The sequence below is a fragment of the Octodon degus genome, unplaced genomic scaffold, assembly GCF_000260255.1.
Source record: "Octodon degus isolate 3935 unplaced genomic scaffold, OctDeg1.0 scaffold00086, whole genome shotgun sequence".
Classification (NCBI taxonomy): Eukaryota; Metazoa; Chordata; class Mammalia; order Rodentia; family Octodontidae; genus Octodon; species Octodon degus.
This window is the reverse complement of record NW_004524662.1, coordinates 8,764,919-8,784,109: the sequence shown is the minus strand read 5'-3', so window position 1 is coordinate 8,784,109 and position 19,191 is coordinate 8,764,919. Positions and strand designations below refer to the sequence as shown.

General features: G+C 41.0%; 1 protein-coding gene across 1 annotated transcript in view; it reads right to left on the bottom strand.

Annotated features, from left to right (window-relative positions):
• The window catches only part of Hectd1 (HECT domain E3 ubiquitin protein ligase 1), a 118,336-nt gene extending 99,151 nt beyond the window's left edge, over window positions 1–19,185 (bottom strand). Inside the window, exons 1-2 of the mRNA XM_023721837.1 lie at window positions 18,593–19,185; window positions 17,096–17,254 (exon numbers count right to left, since the gene is read on the bottom strand). Of these exons, the coding sequence (XP_023577605.1) occupies window positions 17,096–17,235 (140 nt within the window). The 5' untranslated portion in view covers window positions 17,236–17,254; window positions 18,593–19,185. The remainder of the gene's footprint in view (window positions 1–17,095; window positions 17,255–18,592) is intronic.
• Between the last annotated feature and the right edge of the window lie 6 nt (window positions 19,186–19,191).

Here is a 19,191-nt window from a genome sequence, read left to right as displayed (position 1 = left end):
TATTTTTTTAACCAAAATAATTTTTTTTAAATCAGCTACATAAAAACACATACCCTTCACTCCCAACTGTTCACATAGCTCTGTGAGAACACAGCACCCATGTCGTAAGCACAGAACTGAGATAGCTTTTTAAGAGCAGATCACTGGCCAGAGTTTTTAAGAGGCCACTCCAGAGAGTTCTTTTAGAGAAACAGTCATTAGAGCCAGGTGTGGCTGGTGCATGCCTGTAATCCCAGCACTCAGGAGGATGAGGCAGGCTTCTCAGGAATTCAAGTCCTGCCTCCATTACATAGTGAGACCCTATCTTAAACAAAAAAAAAAAAAAAAAAAAAAGACAAGTCAGTCACAACTGGCAGCACATTTCAACAAAGAATTGGTGACAAAACTTGCTTACTCATGTACATATTTAACCTGCTTACCAAACTCAATCTGTCACTTCAGGACAGTAATAACTGTGTTCAAGCTGGCAGATATAGGGGCTGTACTCAAAGCCAAACTGAAAATATGGTGGTAATAAGTAACAGTAGGATTTTCTGATATGTTATAAAAGCATTATCAGAAATTCTGAAAGAGACTGACCCTTCTTTCTCCCAGACTGGTACATGATCACCTATCTCAGCTTTTGAAAAGTCTGAGCATTCCTTCCCAACCACAAAGACCTCCCATGAAAAGGATCCATAACCAATTCATAAATAAGCCAAGTGAATCAACTTTGTTCATACTAGAAGAGAATCAACTGTTTGAGATTATAAGCACATTTGAGATGACTTCAAATTTCCTATGTTCTGAATTAAAGTCAAGATGGAATATCCTAAGACCACCACAAAATCACTGAAAAGTCAACTTCCATTTCCAACATCTTATCTTTGTGAGATCGGGTTTTCTATAGTGTCAGAAATGAAAATGAAAATGTTAGGCATGGGGTACATGCCTGCAATCCCAGCACTCTGAAAACTGAGACAAAGATCACCTGAGTTCAAGGCCAGCCTGGACTATATGAGCAAGTACAAGGCCAGCTTGCACTACATAGACACACCATGTCTCAAAAAACAAAAAAAGCGGCTGGAGACTTAGCTCAGTGGTAGAATGCTTGCCAGCAAGCTAGAAGCCCTGGGTTCAGTACTCAGCACCAAAACCAAAAAATAAACCTCCCTCAAAAAACAAAAAAAGCATGGATTAAAGCACCTGCAAGCAGGCACAAGGACTGGGAGTTCAATCCCAAAGCCTGCTGTGCCAACCTGCCCCCAGGACACACTGAGATGGCAATTGAGACTGAGTGTGGTGGAGCATGCCTGTAATCCCAGCACTTAGGAGGCTGTAATCAGGAGGATCACTACAAGTCCGATGGAGTGAGACCAAGTACACCCTGTCCTAAATACAAAAAAAAGTTTCATTTAAGGATCACTATGAGCCCAATGTATGTATTGAGACCCTGTATACCCTGTACTAAATACAAATAAAATAAAAAAACAACAACAGCAACAGCAATGACAAAAAACAGATCGAAGAGTAGACTGGACATAAGCAACATACTCCAGGTGTCACTGTCTCCCACCACCCTCAGGGGACCAGGACGAGAAAACATGTTCAGGGCTCTGACAGACCCTGCATTATGGTGAGCTGCATTATTTGTTATATATTATAATGTAATAATAATAATACAAGGAAATGCACAAGAATTATAAAGTGCTTGAATCATTCTAAAATCATAACCTGAGGCCAGAGAATGGCTCAGTAGAATAAGCGCATGCCTGGCAAGCGCAAGGGCCTGAGTTCAATCCCCAGTTCCACAAATAAAATAAAATCATAACCTATCTTAACCCCGAATTCCAAGTCTATGGAAAAATTGTCCTTGACAAAGCTAGTTCTTGGTGTCAAAAAGCTTGGGAGTCACTAATTTTATAAACAATTACAGGCTCTCAAAATTTTAAATTTGCCATTTACTCCTTATATTTTAGTATAAATTATCTGTACATTGTAAAACCATTATTAATAACAACTTATAGATACAGTGTTAGCCTAATTAGGAAACTTTAGATTACTCACCACATATAAAACTCCTGGCAGACTAGTCAATCATATAAGTGAGATGAAGAAAAATCTTCAGATGACTTTAAATATAAGCATAGTGCTTGCTGTGGTAGCACATAAACAAATATAATCATAATTTTTCAAAATACTATATGCAATGGCATCAGAATCTTTCCTCAACAGAAGTTCGTGAATATTAGTTGTGTCAACTTTAATGGATTAATAAATACCTAGCAGACTAATGAAGCATGGCCCTGAGTATGACGGTGGCTGACTGACAAGTAGGTGAACAAACTGAGGGAAGACCCACCCTGGATGTGGATGGCACAAACTAACAGACTTTTATAGCTTAGACGGAATAAAAAGATAAAGAAGAAAGTATGCCCATCTCTGCAGAAAAGCCACCTATGCTATGGCCTTTGGACATCAGTCTCTATAGTTTCTTCAACCTTCCAATGCAGACTTTCACTGGTGACTCTACAGTGAAGATTTCAGGCCTTGACTGTGGACTACTGCTGCATCCTTGGATCTCTCATTTTGTGGTGTGCATCTCCTTAAGCAGAAGAGCACCTGGATCCTCTAGTTCTCTAGCATATAGACAGCCATTAAGGATTCTTCCACCTCTGATTCTGTAGATAGCCGCTATGGAATCTCTGCCTCTGATTTCCTGGATGGCCATTTTGGACTTTTCTGCCTCTGATTCTGTAAGCCACCCTAACCATGCCCTTTCATGATTACATACAAATTTTCCATTGACTTTATACCTCTGGAGAACCCTAAAGTGGTAGTATCTTTTCTTTTTTTGAGACACGGTATATATATATATATATATATATCTCAGTATCTTTTAAATTTTTTTAAATCTTTTATTTATTTGGTACAGGGTCTCACTATGCAGCTCAGACTTGTAATTATTCTCTTGTCTCAGTCTCCCCAGTGCTGGGATTACAGGGGAACACCACCACGCCTGGTTTAGGTGGTGGCTAGCACAGCACAGCTGTAGTTCTAGGGCTTGCACAGCATGCAGTACCAGGGATCAACTTGGGTCCTTGCACTTACCAGGCAGGCACTCAGACCACCAAGCTATCTTCCCAGCCCTATAGCTCAGTATCAAAAAATCAAATAAGAAAATAAATATATACATACATACATAAATAAATAAATAAATAAATAAATAAAATAAGGGTCATCACGCCAGGAAGATGGCTCAGTGGAATAAGCGCTTCCCTGGCAAACGCAAGAGCCCGAGTTCAATCCCCGGTTCCGACAAAAAAAAAAAAAAAAAAAAAAAGGCCATCAGACAGCTCAGTGGATTACAGCACCTGCTTAGGCAAATGCAGGGACCAGGGTTTGATCCCCCAAGTGCCATGCCAGCCTCGCCCCCCCAGGGTGAACTGAGGCAGTGACTGAGACTGGGTGTGGTGATGCCAGTGTATAATCCCAGCACTTAGGAGGCTGAAAACAGGAGGATCACTGCAAGTCTGATCTGTATAGTGAGACCCTGTAGACTCTGTACTAAATTAAAAAAAAAAAAAAAAAAAAAAAATCACAAAACCAAAACCATGTTCATGAGGTTTTAAGGAGAAAGAGTTCCCGTGGGAATGCGAATATATGCTGTACAATAACTACCATATGCTTTTTTTAGACATCAGTTAAACTTAGCCTATCATTTTATTTATTTTTTGTTTTTGTTTTTTTTTAAATATTTATTTATTTCGTGTGTGTGGTCAGCTCAGCCCACTAGGGGGCGGGGCTGGCTGGCATGTGGTGCTGGGGGATTGAACCGCGGTCCCTGTGCTTTGTTTAGCTTAGTTTGTTCTAAGTAGGTGCCTTAGACCACTGAGCCATCTCACCAGCCCATAGCCTATCATTTTAGAAGACTGATAACACGAAGAAATTTAACTTGCCAAGCAGGCACTGTGCTACTGAGCTAAACCCCTGGATCCTAACTTAAAAAAAAAAGAACATCCCAAGTATGATGGTCCATTTCTATAATTACACAGCTCAAGAGGGCTGAGGCAGGAAGATCACTGTGAGTTTAAGGCCTGCCTAGGCTGCACAGTACAACCAGGCCAGCCTAAACTATATAGCAAGACACTGACTCAAAAAAAAAAAAAAAAAGGACATCACTTGTAGTGGAGATATTTTATCGAACAGAATCTATAAATGTAGTACTTTAAAAAAGTAAACACTTTCACTTAAAAAATTACTAAATCTGGCTCCTTTTTTTTTTTTTTTTTGGCGGTACCGGGGATTGAACTCAGACCCTTGCGCTTGCCAGGTAAGCGCTTATTCTGAGCCATCTCCCTGGCCCTTAAATCTGGCTCCTTAAAGACAATAAATGATATATTTCTTGTTTTGTTTGGACCTTGTACTTGCTAGGCAGATGCTGTGCCACTGAGCTACATCCCTGGCCAATGATATATTTTGATCCATTTCATTTTTTATTTGATTTCTGCCTCTGCTCCTAGCCTCTATTCCTGAGCTAAAAATGACTACTGTTATAACAGCTGAAAATTATTGTTCTCTTGCCAACAAAAAGAAATAAGCTACAAGTAATGTAAAATTTGGTTTTCCCCAATTAAATGCATACACAAACTTGGCCACAATTCATTCATCACATGTCTACTGAATGTCTTTTGGAGCAGTAGTAGATATCAAGCACAGGGTTTATGAATTGAACTATATCCCCAGTCCTTTTTTTTTTTTTTTTTGAGACAAGGTCTCTCACTAAGATAGTAGACTGCCCAGGATGGGTTTGAGCTGCAATCCTCCTGCCTCAGCCTCTACAACACTGGGTTACAGGTACACATCACCATGCCTTGCTCTGTGTCAAGTACTGTGCTTGGTATTGAGGGAAAGACAAAAAGATGAGTAAGACACAGAGCCAGACTTGGGAAGAACTCAACAGTCTAACAACACAAAGCAATTAAGAGTACAAAATATATATACAAACATAATATATACATAAAAGTGCCAGAAGTTAAAAGCTCCCATAAACTGTTACTGTATTTTCTAAGAAATTAGGATATTGCTTTTTTCATATATGTATATATATATATATATATATATATATTCCCTCTCCAGATGACAGACACTTTAGTGATTTAACAAAAGCTTCCTGAAGGCTCATCATTCAGGTTAGGAACCCCAATAGAGAATATTTTTCATTCAGTGCTTTCCTATGCTACACATGAATTCACAGTTACTGTTTATAGATACTTTACAGGATTATATACATTTATCAATGAATATTCTCTATCTGAGGAAAGATCAGCTGGTAGGATTAATCAATGAATAATTTAACTTGCCTAATATTCTATCATTCTGTGGAAGAAAAAAGGTATCATAAGGAAAAAGTCCAGTTCACCACCAGTATACCACCAGTATAATAGCACATAACTAAGCCCAACACTCAGAAGGCTGTGGTAAGGAGGATTACTGTGAGTTTAAGGCCAATCTGAACTACTACATAGTGAGACCTTGTCTCATAAGCAGGTTCATTAATGCAAAAGGGTAGGAAGATACACATTGACATCATTACTATTTCCACTACAGAGAAGAATCCAACACTCCTCCTACACACTCCCAGTTTCACAACTCCAGAAATATTTTAAGCATTTCAGGGATAAGAATTAGAAAACAGGTCAAACGAAGAATTTCTTTATGTTAGGCATGGTGGCACATGCCTGTAATCCCAGCACTCCAGAGGGTGAGGCAGGAGGGAGGATCATTGTGAGTTCAAGACCAGCTTGGGCTACACAGTGAGCTTGAGGCCAGCCTGAAGTACACAGCAAGACCCTGTCTATCAAAGAAAAAAAAAAAAACAAAAAAACCAAAAAAACAAAACTTCAATTCAGGATCCTGGGAGACAGCTCAGTGGCATAAGCACCTGTCTGGCAAGCATAAGGTCCTGCGTTTGATCCCCAGTACCAAAAACAAAACAAAACAAAACAAAAGAATTTCTTCAGTTAATTTCATTATATCAATATGAGCTATTTGCGTGCCAAGCACTATGGTTAACAATGAGAGGAAAAAAGATGTCATAGTCATGCAGAGAACTTGGAAGTATAGTAAAATACTAGTAATGTTTATCTGTGACATTGTAAGGAGGGGGTGGGAAGCATTTAAATGTGACTCATGAAGATTTTGCAAAGGGGAATGGTAAAATCCAGTATTTTAAGAATGTAACTAACTCTGGTTATACTTAGCTTAAAGGAAGGACTACATGATATGAAGTGATCTTCAGACACACATTTCCTCATGCCAATCCATATATTACCATTCTTTTTAATCTACTTCAGATTTAATCTACTTTCAGGAAGAAAACAGTTGTCAAACTGAAATCTCTTCCATTTTTTACCATCAAACCTGATTTCACATTTGATAGGTTCATCTTTGTGCTCAAACTCCACAAGGAGACTTAATCTGGCTTTCCATGTCTTTAATAATAAAAATAGTAATAATAGAGACAAAAATTAACTATACAAGTGCCAGCTTTTGGCTTGGCACTCATGTCCATCAAAGCATGACCTAGATAAGGTGATGTTAACCCTAAACAAAATAGTGCCACCTAAATCTCTTCTGGACCATGTTACAAGTGCTACAAAGAAGGACACTGGGCACAAGCCTGCCCCAACCTGCAGCTACCACCAGGACTTTGTCCCATCTGAAAACTGAGGGTCACTGGAAATGCAACTCCCCTATCCATCAGAAAGCAAGTAAGTCATCCAATACCCTGCCTTCACAGGAAAACTAAAAAAAAAAAAAAAAAAACGGAAAACTCGCTGCAGACAATCCACTAACAGTAGACCTGTTCGGTCTTACCATTGAAGAGGATTGACCAGGCTCGAGGACCACAGCTCCCAGAGAGGTATCTCTGTCAAAAAGCCCTGAGCCTTGCAGGACATCTCAGGTAGAACACTCTTTTCTTCTTGACACAAGGGCCATATATAGTGTTCTTCCTGAGTTTTCAGGTCATTGTATTAGATCTACAGTCTCGAGGGCTGGGGAGATAGTTTGCTGTTCTAAGTGTCTGCCTGGCAAGTGCAAGGACTCGAGTACAATCCCCAGTACTGCATGTAGTGCCAGGCCCATGCTGAGCTGACCACATAGTGAGACCCTGTACCAAATAAATAAATAGATCCACAGTCTCCATAGTGAGAGCTGATGTCCGACCTACATGATGCTGTCAGATAGAGCCCATTCCCAGCCAACTCCAGACACTATTTTTCACTCATAATTTCCTTGTGATCCCAATCTGCCCCACACTTCTCATGGGAAAAAAAATCTCCAAAAGCTCCACCTGTCGGGCTGGTGAGATGGCTCAGTGGTCTAAAGCACCTACTTGGAACAAGCTTGGCAACACACAGGGACCGCGGTTCAATCCCCCAGCACCACATGCCAGCCATCCCCGCCCCCTGGTGGGCTGAGCTGGCCACACACACACACACACACACACACACACACACACACAAATAAATGAATAAAAAAGCTCCACCTGTCTTTCATCTCTCTTCCCACAGTGCTCATCCTACAAACCCAACCTCATTGTGCTACCTGCTCATTCTTCCCTCATCCTATACGCGAGGACACTTCTAGTCCCACTTGTGCAACCCTCGCTACCCTTGCACTAGTCTGCCTCAGGATCGCTCAGTCTTTCCCTGCATTCTCCAATAAACAATAGCACCTAAACACAAATGGGGACTCAAGCCTGCATGTTGCTGTCTCCTTATCAATGGTTTTCTTAGAACTGCCCATGTGCCATTCTATACTCTCATTCTTTTTGTACTTAAGCCTAATGGAACCTATAGTTTTGTTTTTTTTTTTTTTTAGATTTATTTGGTACAGGACCTCACTATGCAGTTAACACTTTTAGTGATCCTCCTGTCTCAGCCTCCCTAGTGCTGGGGTTACAGGCGTGTGCCACCACACTCAGTTTCAATGGCCAGCACAGCAAGCCTGGGGTTTCAGGGCTGGCACAGCATGCAGTACTGGGGATCAAACCTGGGTCCTTGTGCTTGCCAAGGAGGCACTTACACCACCAAGCTATCTCCCCAGCCCACTCCTATTATTTAATTCAAGATTTGAGGGTTATCAATAAGGCAGTTACACCTATTCTGACACACAGTTCATAGATGATAACTGAACAAACACAGACACTCAAAAAAGGGCAAGAAATGCCACAGTCAGTAGATCTAGAATAACAAGAGGCAAATGGGCTTTTAAAGGCCCACTTCACCAAACATCCTGGAGCCACACGTGTCTTGGCCTAAGCTCCTTCCTTTAGCTCTAACTACTCATGATGCTTCCCAGGGCACCCACTTTCCTAAGCACTTTTAATCTCTACTGGCTAGAGCACAAATGCCAAGAGCTAAGAAACTGATACTCTTTCCTCTTGTCATGGTCATAGTGGAAGGACACATTTGGACCATGGACCCCTTTCCTGCTTCCCCTTATAGGTCTTTTAATCATGATAATGACAAATCTACTCATAACATCCTGTCTTTTTATAAACTTTTTTCAAGGTTTCTTCAATCTCAGATGCGAATCTTCACTAACAAACTTCTCATCTTGGCTGAGACAACTTACACTAGCCTCTATATGGGTACAAACCTTCATCCTGTCAATCCTCCCCACTCCCCCAATGATGCCCCTGCTCAGCAGGTAGCAGTCTAAGAAAGTAACCACCCAGTTAAACAACTAAAAGATGGGAATGATAGATCCCAGCCCAAGTACAAACTGCTAAATTAGTATGGCCCTGATTCAACGTGACTGAACACCAAAATGACATTTTTCCAATGACCACCTCTTTCCCATCCCAGTCCTGAATACAACTTCCTTTACCTTTCCACACAAGGGAGACTCCAATCAGCTCCTTAGGTGTCACTGAACCTGCCCCTCAAACTGTGGCCCTAGTAAAAGTTCATAAAATATCAGTCTTCCCTTCTCTCAGGTCAGAGGATCTCACTATCTCCCTGAGAGCCTCTGTGTCCTCAGAGTTAATAAAGGCCTCTCCCCTTCTCTTTTACTTCTGCTTCTCTGCCATGTGGGAAAAAACTTAATGTTCTTTTTGTTTCAACAGACACTATACCCTTTTCTAAAATCAACCTCTCCAGGAAAGGATCAGGGCTTTGCTGGTCAATGGGGGTAGGGGTCCTGACCAAATACTTCTGCATTACCTGAACAGACTAGCAATGTAAAATATCAGGCACCACTCCAGACCAACAGACTTAGAATATTCATTTTAACAAGAGTCCAAGGTGATTCTCATTATGCATATTGAAGTTTGAGAACCACTGATCTGGACAACAACTGACTGTCTCCTGGTTTTCCAATATCCTTACACTAGGGATTACTCCCCCACCAATCCCGCCTTTTTTTGAGACAGGTCTCACTATGTAGTCCAGGCTGGGCTTGAACTTGCAGGATCCTCATGCCTCAACCTCTGGAGTGCTGGAATTACAAGTGTGTGCCACCACATCTGGCTCTCCTAGCTCTCTGATAAAAGAAAAGCCCCATACTCCTTTTCCAATACAACACAAAAAGTTTTCCACAAGTCTTCTTCTCAACCTTTTCAAATCTGCTGCTTCTCACTGCCAGTCCATTTCTCCTTAATTAAGATCAATGACCTTGAGAACACTGACAAAGTCCAAAGGACACCATTCAGTCTTTCCCCACTTGAACTTTTACTAGTATTCACAACTGCTCTGTTTCTTTTTTTTTTCATAATTTTATTGAGAAATAAATAGCAATGAGACAGTTTCAAATCAAATTGGTAGGACAGTTCCAATAATTAACACACTGCATACTGCTTTCCTAGTGTGGTTATTTGTTGTACAAGATGCAGACATGATATCCTATTTACAAACACTATTAGAACAAATCCCTCTATTCCTTGAATTAAGAGAATGTAGCTATGTATCTATCCTAACCATTTTGAATACACAGATACAAAATGGTCATTCATCTATATTCCCTTTTTTGTTTAGTTCCACCCTGTTTCTTTTTGAATCATTCATGTCAACATGGGTACTAATGATGAAGCAGCCATGTTAAATAAAACTGCTGGTGTCTTAAAATAAATTTTAGAAGCACTAAGCTGTACTACTAGTAATTATATTCTGCACTGCCAAAAACCAGCATTTAAAAAAAGCAGTTTCACCCAATAACCTTAAAGAAACAATAAAATTATTAATTTTGCAAAAATCTAAGCCCTAGAATATACATCTTTGTGGTATTCTCCTTAAGGAAATGAGGTACATAAAGCAGTTACACATATCAAAAGTGTAACAGCCGTGATTAAAAAAAAATTTCTAGGGGACAGGCAAGATAGCTCAGCAGCCTAAAGCACCTGCAGGGACTGCAATTTGATCCCCAACACTACATGCTATACCAGCCCCGCCCTCAGGGCACAGCTGAGGCAGACATAAATAAGTGAATAAATAAGTATTTCTACACCTGTTTCCCCCACCACCACATTTCTTTTCTTTTTTGAGACAGGGTTTTGCTATGCAGTCCCAGGCTGTCCTTGAACTCCTCCTGCCTCAGCCTCGTGCTGGGATTACAGGCATACCCCACCATACCTGGCCTGGTTTTTCTGAAATAGGGTTTTAATATGTAGCACAGGCTGCCCTCCAACGCACAGCAATCCTCCTGTCAGCTGCTTAAGCCTCCTGAGTGCTGTACCACCTCACTGAGCTACTTCTACACTTCATTCAGAGTTGCAGAACTAGCCTTTTTTTCTTGTAATACCACTCTTCTTGAAAGAAAATCAAATTTTGATTATCCAGACTCAGATATCTGACAGCAACTTCTCAAAATTAATCAAGTATGACTTTTACTTCAAGTACAACAACTGAAAGTCTTTGTTGCTAATGATATTAAAACTTTCAGGCAGAAATTATAATTTTGGAAAATATATTTGCTACCAAGAACATGACACGATTCCAATAAAAACTTTTCTGATGAAATCAGCAGTCATATTTAAAAAAAAAAAATTTCTTTATACTATGGAATGATGAATGTCAACATCTGAAGCATCTGGGCCAGGGAGATGGTTCAGTAGAATACACACTTCCTTGGCAAGTGTAAGGGCCTGAGTTCAATCCCCAGTTCCACCCAAAAAAAAAAAAAAAAATTAAAACAAACAAAAAACATTTGAAGCATCTAACCAACACAAGACTTTAACAAATTAAATATGCATAAAATATTCACTCAAAAGTACAAGGCACACTAATAGATTTTAATGTTACAGCATGAAAGGTCCACTGATATATCACAATTTACATTGTAACTAATTTTTTTTTTTTTTTTTTTTTTTGTTTTTAGGGAAGGGTCTATAGGGTGTTCAGAATATCACTACTAGATCAGACTTGTAGTGATCCTCCTGTTTACAGCCTCCCAAGAGCTGGGATTACAGGCGCACCCTACCATGCTCAGTCTCAACTGCCATCTCAGCGTGTCTTGGAAGCAGGGCCAGCTTGGCAGGACCGGCGGCCCCTGTGCCTGCTTGCAGGCACTCTAATTCACTGAGCTATTTGGCCAGCCCTCCACTGTAACTAAATCTTAAGAAGTTACCACTTGCTATGTTTTGGTATAGTATCAAAGAATAACAGGATGGTGCACATACCTTTAATCCCCACATCAGGAGACTGAGGCAGGAGGATTCCAAGTTTGAGTTTAAAGCTAACCTAGACTAACAGCAAGTTCTGTCTCAAAAACAGAATATTCATGATGATGTAAAGTTATTATAATGCTCCAAATACTCAACCAAAACAATACAATGTAACAGACTAAATACAGAAGCAAATATGTGACTCAACTATCTTCTACTAAAAAGCTCTACAAAAACATTAATGTCACCCTTCCCCCAAATATATTATTTGGAAAACATTATTTTATAAGCTATATTTACAGCTGGGCATGGTGGTGCACGCCTGTTATTCTAGCACTTGGGAGGCTGAAACGAGAAGATTCCCATGCTTGAGGTCAGCCTGGGCTACACAGTGAATTCCAGCCTGTGCTACAGTGAGACTCTAACCACCTACACACACACAGAAACAAAAAACAAAAAGCATAGCTTTGTTGGAGATATAGCTCAGCAGCATAAGCACCTGCCTGACAAGCACAAGGTTCTGCTTTTGAGCTCTGGTACAGCCCCCCACAAAAAAAATAGCCTTAGCCTAGTTTTATCTCAGTGATTGGTACCATCATCCATTGTAACCCATGTCATACATAATAACTTTTTCTACATTTTTTTTTTTTTTTTTTTTTAAATAGGATCTCACTATGCAGTGCAGGTGGCCTTGAACTCACTGTGTAGCCCAGGCTGGTCTCAAACCTGCAGCCATTTTCCTGCCTATCTCGAGTGCTGGAATTATAGTCATGCACCACCACACTCAGTCCTTACTTTTTCTCATATTTAGTCATTCATTAAATCCTAACCTTTCAAACTGCTCTGAAATCTGCCCTTCCCCAGAAAATACTATCATTCATTTATATTACTACATATAACAAACAACTATTTTGATGTGAATACAAAAGTACTCAATAGCTAATTAAGTCATATTACACTTTAGATCTTAATAGTATATCACAGATGAAAGCAAAAACTACCTTTGAACTCATTTTACTTTCTGGAGCATTTTTCTTTCTTTCTTTTTTAAATGTACTTGGTACAGGGTCTCACTACACAGCTCCAACTTGTAGTGATCCTCCTGTTTTCAGCCTCCCCAGTACTGGGATTATAGGCCTGCGCTACTATTCCCAGACACTGTGGCAAGCTCAGCGTGCCCAGGGCGTGGGGCAGGAGTGTCATGTAGTGCCTGGGATGGAAACCGTCCCTGTTTTTGCCTCAGCAGGCGCTTAGTCTGCTGAGCTATCTCTCTGGCCCCATCTGGAGCATTATCTTAATAAGTTCAGGCACTTAACAGCAAGAATTGCAAAAAGTTATATTCTTTGGCTAGGACTGGTGTCTCACACATGTAATCCCAGCACCTGGAGATTGAAGCAGGATTCCCAAGAGTTCAAGGTCGGCCTGGACTACTGAATGAATTCAAGGCCAGCCTAAACTACATAGTGAGATAATGTCTCCAAAGAAACAAAAAACAAAGAACAAAAGTTATATTCTTTAACTTAAAAATATACTTCCTAAAGTTGGTACAAAATATGAGGAGGTGTAAGCAATAGTAAGTCAAAGGGAAAAAAAGACAGGCATTATGAGAAAGCCACTGTTTTGGGTTATTCACATATATTAGTCCATTTAATTTTCACAGAAACGTCTACAAAGGGGCCAGAGATTTAGTTCAGTGGCATAGTGGCTAAGGTCTTGAGTTCAACTGCCAATACCCCAACCTCCAAAAAGAACCCTGGAAGAATAAGGAAATAAGTGTGAAAGGCAGCAGTAAAGGCAGGCATCTGAACCCAGGTCTAGTCTACTGCAAATATGACTGTTTTTAATACACCATCTATATTTCTTAACTTAGCAGATGTATACTTAATACAAGCCACAAGGCAAAATAAGTAAGGGGTGACATGGTAAATGTAAATTTTAAAAAATTATTACAGTAAAAGACACATTACCCTTAATCACTTCAAAATACTTCCCCTTGCTTTGAATACAATCCTTCTTGCCACTTTGAAGTCATCTTTCACGAGTGTCTTTAAGAGGTATGACCAAAAACATGGTGAATGTTGCCACTGAGTGCCATCCAATGGAAAGGCAGATTCCTAAAAGCATTATAGGTGGGCCTCCATCAACCTTACTGAATAGACCTGAAACCATGCTACATCTGGCTCTTCCCCAAAGTCAAAATGATCACAAAAGGTACAAGTTTTGAACTTAGTTAAGACACCAAGGCAGGTACCAAGATACACAAGTAAAAACATTCACAAAAAAACAACTTCTAGAATGGCTTCGGAAAGTGGCAAGAATAATGGGGAAATATTCTGAGGGTGAATAGCAGCTATATGTTTACTGTAATGAATATTTTAAAATCTAAACACACTGTATTTCTTTAATTACACTTCATCTGAGTTTACAGATATCATTTTCTGTATTAGACAAAGCAAAAGGCTAACTTTTGAAATCAAATTTTTAGTGTAGAAATTTTCACCAGTATATAAACACACTATATTATTGGTTTTCATTTGTCTTGTTGATTGTTCAGAAACATTGTAAGACACTCCATAATCACTCACTATTTCAAAGAATAGTATCCAAATAAAATTTTAAATTACGATATTAATAACGAGTACCACATTTTACTCAACCTAGTTTTCACATAAATTCTCTCCTTGTCACAAGAAACCCACTGAAATAAGATTACTGCCACTGTACAGAGAAAGAAGGAAAGGCTCTCTCAGGTTAAGTAATACAAGCAAACTAAGAACTTGAGCCCATGTCTCGGACCATACAACCAATTCTACTGATCTCACTAAGCTGGTTCTCTGGTTTAAAAAAGGAACCAAGATACGTTTTCCTTATAGCATTGAATGAAAAAGGAAACTAAGGTTTAAAAATAAAACTGTTACAAAACTTAATCAAATATCAAACAGGGCCTGGTGACAAAGGCTTGTAATGCCAGCACTCTGGGAAGCAGAGACAAAAGGATCTCCTAAGTTTGAGACCAGTCTGGACAACTAAGCCAGAGGAACTTAGTGAGTCTGAGAGATCCTGTATCAAAATAAAAAATAAAAAATGGCCTGGAGATGTAACTCAGTACAAAGCACCTCACAATGCAAAAAAAGTCTATTTTTGTGACATAACTGGTATGCCACATAAAACAAAGCTAGCCATTCCAATTTGAAATACTAATGTACCATCACACAAAGGACTTTAATTTCTTCTTAAAAATCACATTATACTAAATCTGAATTAACCTGGAAGGGAAAAGGAAAAAAAAAATAATAGCAGTTATGTCCGGACTGTACAATTTTTCAAAGGGAGAAATTTTATATTTTATATTCTTCCTTTGAATTGTTTTAACATAGTGACCCCTTTTAAAAATGCCACTACACATACCTCAACCTAAAGAGATTACTAAATAGGATATGAAATAGCTGATTTGACAAAGAAAAAAAAATTGGTCTGACTGACAAATACTAAAGAGATATGCAATGATACATCATATGACTGGCAAGTGTAACATTTTACTGCCTTGTAGGGTATTAAACCCAGGACCTGCACATACTAGAAAAGCTCTCTACCAAAGTGCTACATCCCTAGCCCCAAGTAGAAATTTTTAAAATATCAAAATAACTTTCAAGATAATGAAGAACCTATAATGAAACATACACTCAAAGCTCTTTCATGTCTTTATAAATTCTGCTAAAACAGGTGTCAAGAGGGGCTAAATTATTCTTAAAAGAGTCTGCTGATAACAAAAACTAGTTAAAAAGAAATGTATCATTATAATTTGAAAACTTCATTTATAAAGACTTTTATAAAAATACTGTTTTAGCTGGGAACAGTGGAGCACACCTGTAATCCTAGCACTTGGGTGGCTGAAGCAGGAAAATTTGAGGCCCTCCTGGGTTACAAAGCAAGTTCTAGGCCAGCCTGAATTGCACAATAAAACCCTGTCTTAGAAAACAAAAACAACTATTTTAATGAGGTTTACAACTAGCAATTTTTTTCTTTCTGTATTAAGGGCTTCAGGGTGTTCAGGGTCTCACTATTAGATCGGACTTGTAGTGATTCTCCTGTTTACAGCCTACCGAGTGCTAGGATTACAGGCGCATGCCACCATGCCCAGTCTCAATAGCCATCTCAGTGCACTTTGGGGGTAGGGCCAGCCAGCTGGCAGGCCTGGGGACAGAACCCCGATCCCTGTGCCTGCTTGCAGGCACTTTAATCCACTGAGCTATTTGGCTGGCCTGAGAGCAATTATTTTAAAAGCAAAACCAAAAACAAAAATACTTTGTCAGGGCTGGGGACATAATGAGAGCATCTGCCTAGTATGTATGATGTCCCACAAAAATTTTTTTAAATAAAACTGCCTTGTCAATTTAGTGAGTAATGATAATCTTTATTCCCATCTCAAAGACATTAAGACAGTTATGTTATAGGTCAATGTCTCAAATATTTTCTACTAGTTACCTTAAAATGGCACTAAAGCAAATATAGAAACAAAAGTTTCCAATTACTTACTATTGGAACTCAGAATTATTCATATAAATTAAATAGAAAATCCCAAGCATATTGAGCACTGAGAATAATGGTTAAGCTGATGAGACTAGCACCATGACTTTAATAGCTTATCTACTAATGAATTCTCTTTTACATTTTTGCGCAAATTTTCAATTTTAACTTCTGGATAAAACTGTATGTACGAGCTTTCCAAACCTGAGAATGTTTCTACTAAAGAGCATTCTATGTTTAACATCCTACTTGTACTATCATAAAACAAAATTTATATGGATTGCTTTAACAAAAGTATAGTAACATATGACTTAACAGCATTTAAGACACAAGCAATGCAAAACATAGGTTCATCATCATTTCTATTCTTCCATAAGTCAGTTTTGTAGTACAGAAATAGCTTTAAAAAGGATAAACATTAGTATTCTCCCCAGTTTATGACATATTTTAAAAATGAATAGCCCAAGTTGGGTATTAATATTCCTAATTATCATCCATTCAAGGCAAAAGCAAATATATGATTCTTAAGTTAGTCACGCCAATTTCTCTCAGTTCACTGAAAAGAAAGGCTTTTGCAATTAAATGCCTATGTCTTGTACTCTACACTAATTTAAAGATAATAATACACAACGCATTAACTGCTACCCTATTAACTTGCTTTGAAATTTTTTCTCTTTAACATAAAAAAAGGTAAAATGAACCAGAAAAGTCTATGCATAACCACAATTATCATTACTAGAATTATTTCACCTACTAGTCTCTATTTCTTAGAAAAGTATAAATACAAAACTGCAGATATATTTAAGTCTATGTTCTAAAATTCACTGGAGAAATTTCCACACAAACCAAAAATCAGCAAAAGGCTGAGAACAGCTGTCACTACACCAACCCCAGAGGAAGATGATAAAGGAATGTACTTACGTTTCAAAACAACGATCCACGTTGTCAGACATCAAAAGCAGCATACAGAGCTGTTCAAGGGCAATTAGTTGCATGTCCCTTTCATCTCCCTGTCCCATCTGTAGCCATTCCAGCAATGTATCTGGATCCACATCTGCCATGGTTTTTAAAAAGCCCCTGCTTAAATATAAAAAGTACAGGGGGAAAATTTCTTTAAATATCCTGGACTGACCAACTTGAGTTTAATGTTTGTTTTTCTTCTCATGCTAGAACCAAACTTTCACAACGCTGTGGTAGGAATTAAAAAAAAAAAAAAAAAGTATGTCTGAATAAAACGCTTAATGCAATTTTCAACTTTCCTGAATCCTTGGGTTCAACGTTCAGATACACTAAATAAAAACCAGTTTTGCACAATAGTATAAACTGATTAGGTTGCAGCTTAACTAGAAACCAGAGCTGTCTTTGTCAAAGACAGTCAAACAAGCTTTGGATTGCACTACTGCTATCACTAATGTCTGCCAAAAGGCAAAGAACACCTTCTAAAGGTCCCCCCCCCCCCAAGGTTCTTCCTCTCTTCACCCAAAACTGATCTTCCGATAAAGGTCCACCTAGTATTTCTAGAGCTTAAGTACTTTGAGTTTCTCCTTTACCTCCAACTTGACAAATTCTGCTGACTTTTCACCTTACTTGCATTTTAAAGCTATCCAAGTACAAATGATAATTACATACAAATCTATTTATGAATAAAAACTGTTTAGAAATTTTGGTAGCCTTACCAACTGTTCTTAAAACTTTAAAAAAGAAAAGTGCAATGGACTAACAGGTTACAAATCAGAATATAGGCCAATCTACGGCCTTTTCTCCATCCCCACCGGATGAGGCATTTTACTTTAAAATATAACAATAGTAATAATAATAATAATAATGAAGCAACCCCAGCAGTAAGATCATCACAAACGATCCTCGTAAGCGCCCTGACCAGAGGACAGATTGTGTCTCACGTAATCCAGGTGCAGATGTGGGAACCAAGCGGCGGGTCGCCTTGGGTACCCAACGGCGGCCACCACAGAGGCTGACCCACCACCGTGGGCCCTGCCGAGTCGGACCGGGAGGCGCTGGCACGAACCCCGCTAAGTTTGCTACCTGAGCGTCTCAGGGCACCGGGAAGTTGTGGAGGACCAGCACTGAGCCTGCGTGCTCCAGACGAGGCCGCCGAGCCGGGCGCCCGGAACTCTGAGGCCCGGCGGGACGTCCCCGGTCCCAGCCGGGACGCGGACCCTTCTCAAGGGCACCGGGAGCCCGGCGTGGGCTGTGGCCCCGACAAGCCAAGCCCGGCCGCCCGCAAGGCCCGGGACGTGAACAAAGGGGCCGAGCCGGGAAGCCGGCAGTAGCTCAGCATACTTCACCGGCGCCGGAGTCTCGTCCCCGCCCGCCGCCGGGCGTCGCGGATCCCGATCCCAGGCCCGGATCTTCCGATGGCCCGAAGCGGCCCGGCCCGCCCTTCCCGCAGGCACTTACCCAGGCCAGTCCTCCCAAACTGCTCCGGTCCAGCCCCGAGTAGGCCGCGGGCAGAGCCAGGCCCGGCCGCGGCCCTCGCGTTCCCAGGAAGCCGCAGGCCGCGCAGGTCGAGCTGGGCAGGCGGCACAGGAAAAGCCGCGTCTCGTCCCTCCCCTTCCTCCGCGGGGGCCTGGTGACAGGGAAGCGAGAGCTTCCTCCCGAGGGGCGGTAGCCAGCGCAGGTCCCGGCCCCGGCCCCGGCACGCGGCTCCTCAGGGTCTGCAGTTCAGGGGGAGGCCCGCGAGCTGCTGCCGGCGGCGGCGAGGGCAGGCCGCGTCCATCGCGGCCCGGGAGGGGGAAGGGAGGCGGGTCGGGCGAGCGCCGGGCGGGGAGGCTGCGGAGGGCAACGGAGCCGGCGGAGGCGGAGCGACTCGGCGCTCCGGCGGCTACCAGCGGCGGGTGACCACCTGGGGCGCTAGGGAGACGGTCCGCCGCGCCGCTGGGCGCCTTCGGGGGCGCCGGCGCTCGGGCCCCGGGCCTCGGGCTCCCGCGGGACCCTAGCGAAGGGTTAGTGGGCTCCGCCCTGGAGCCCCTCCGGCTTCGCCACCGAGCCGAGCGCGC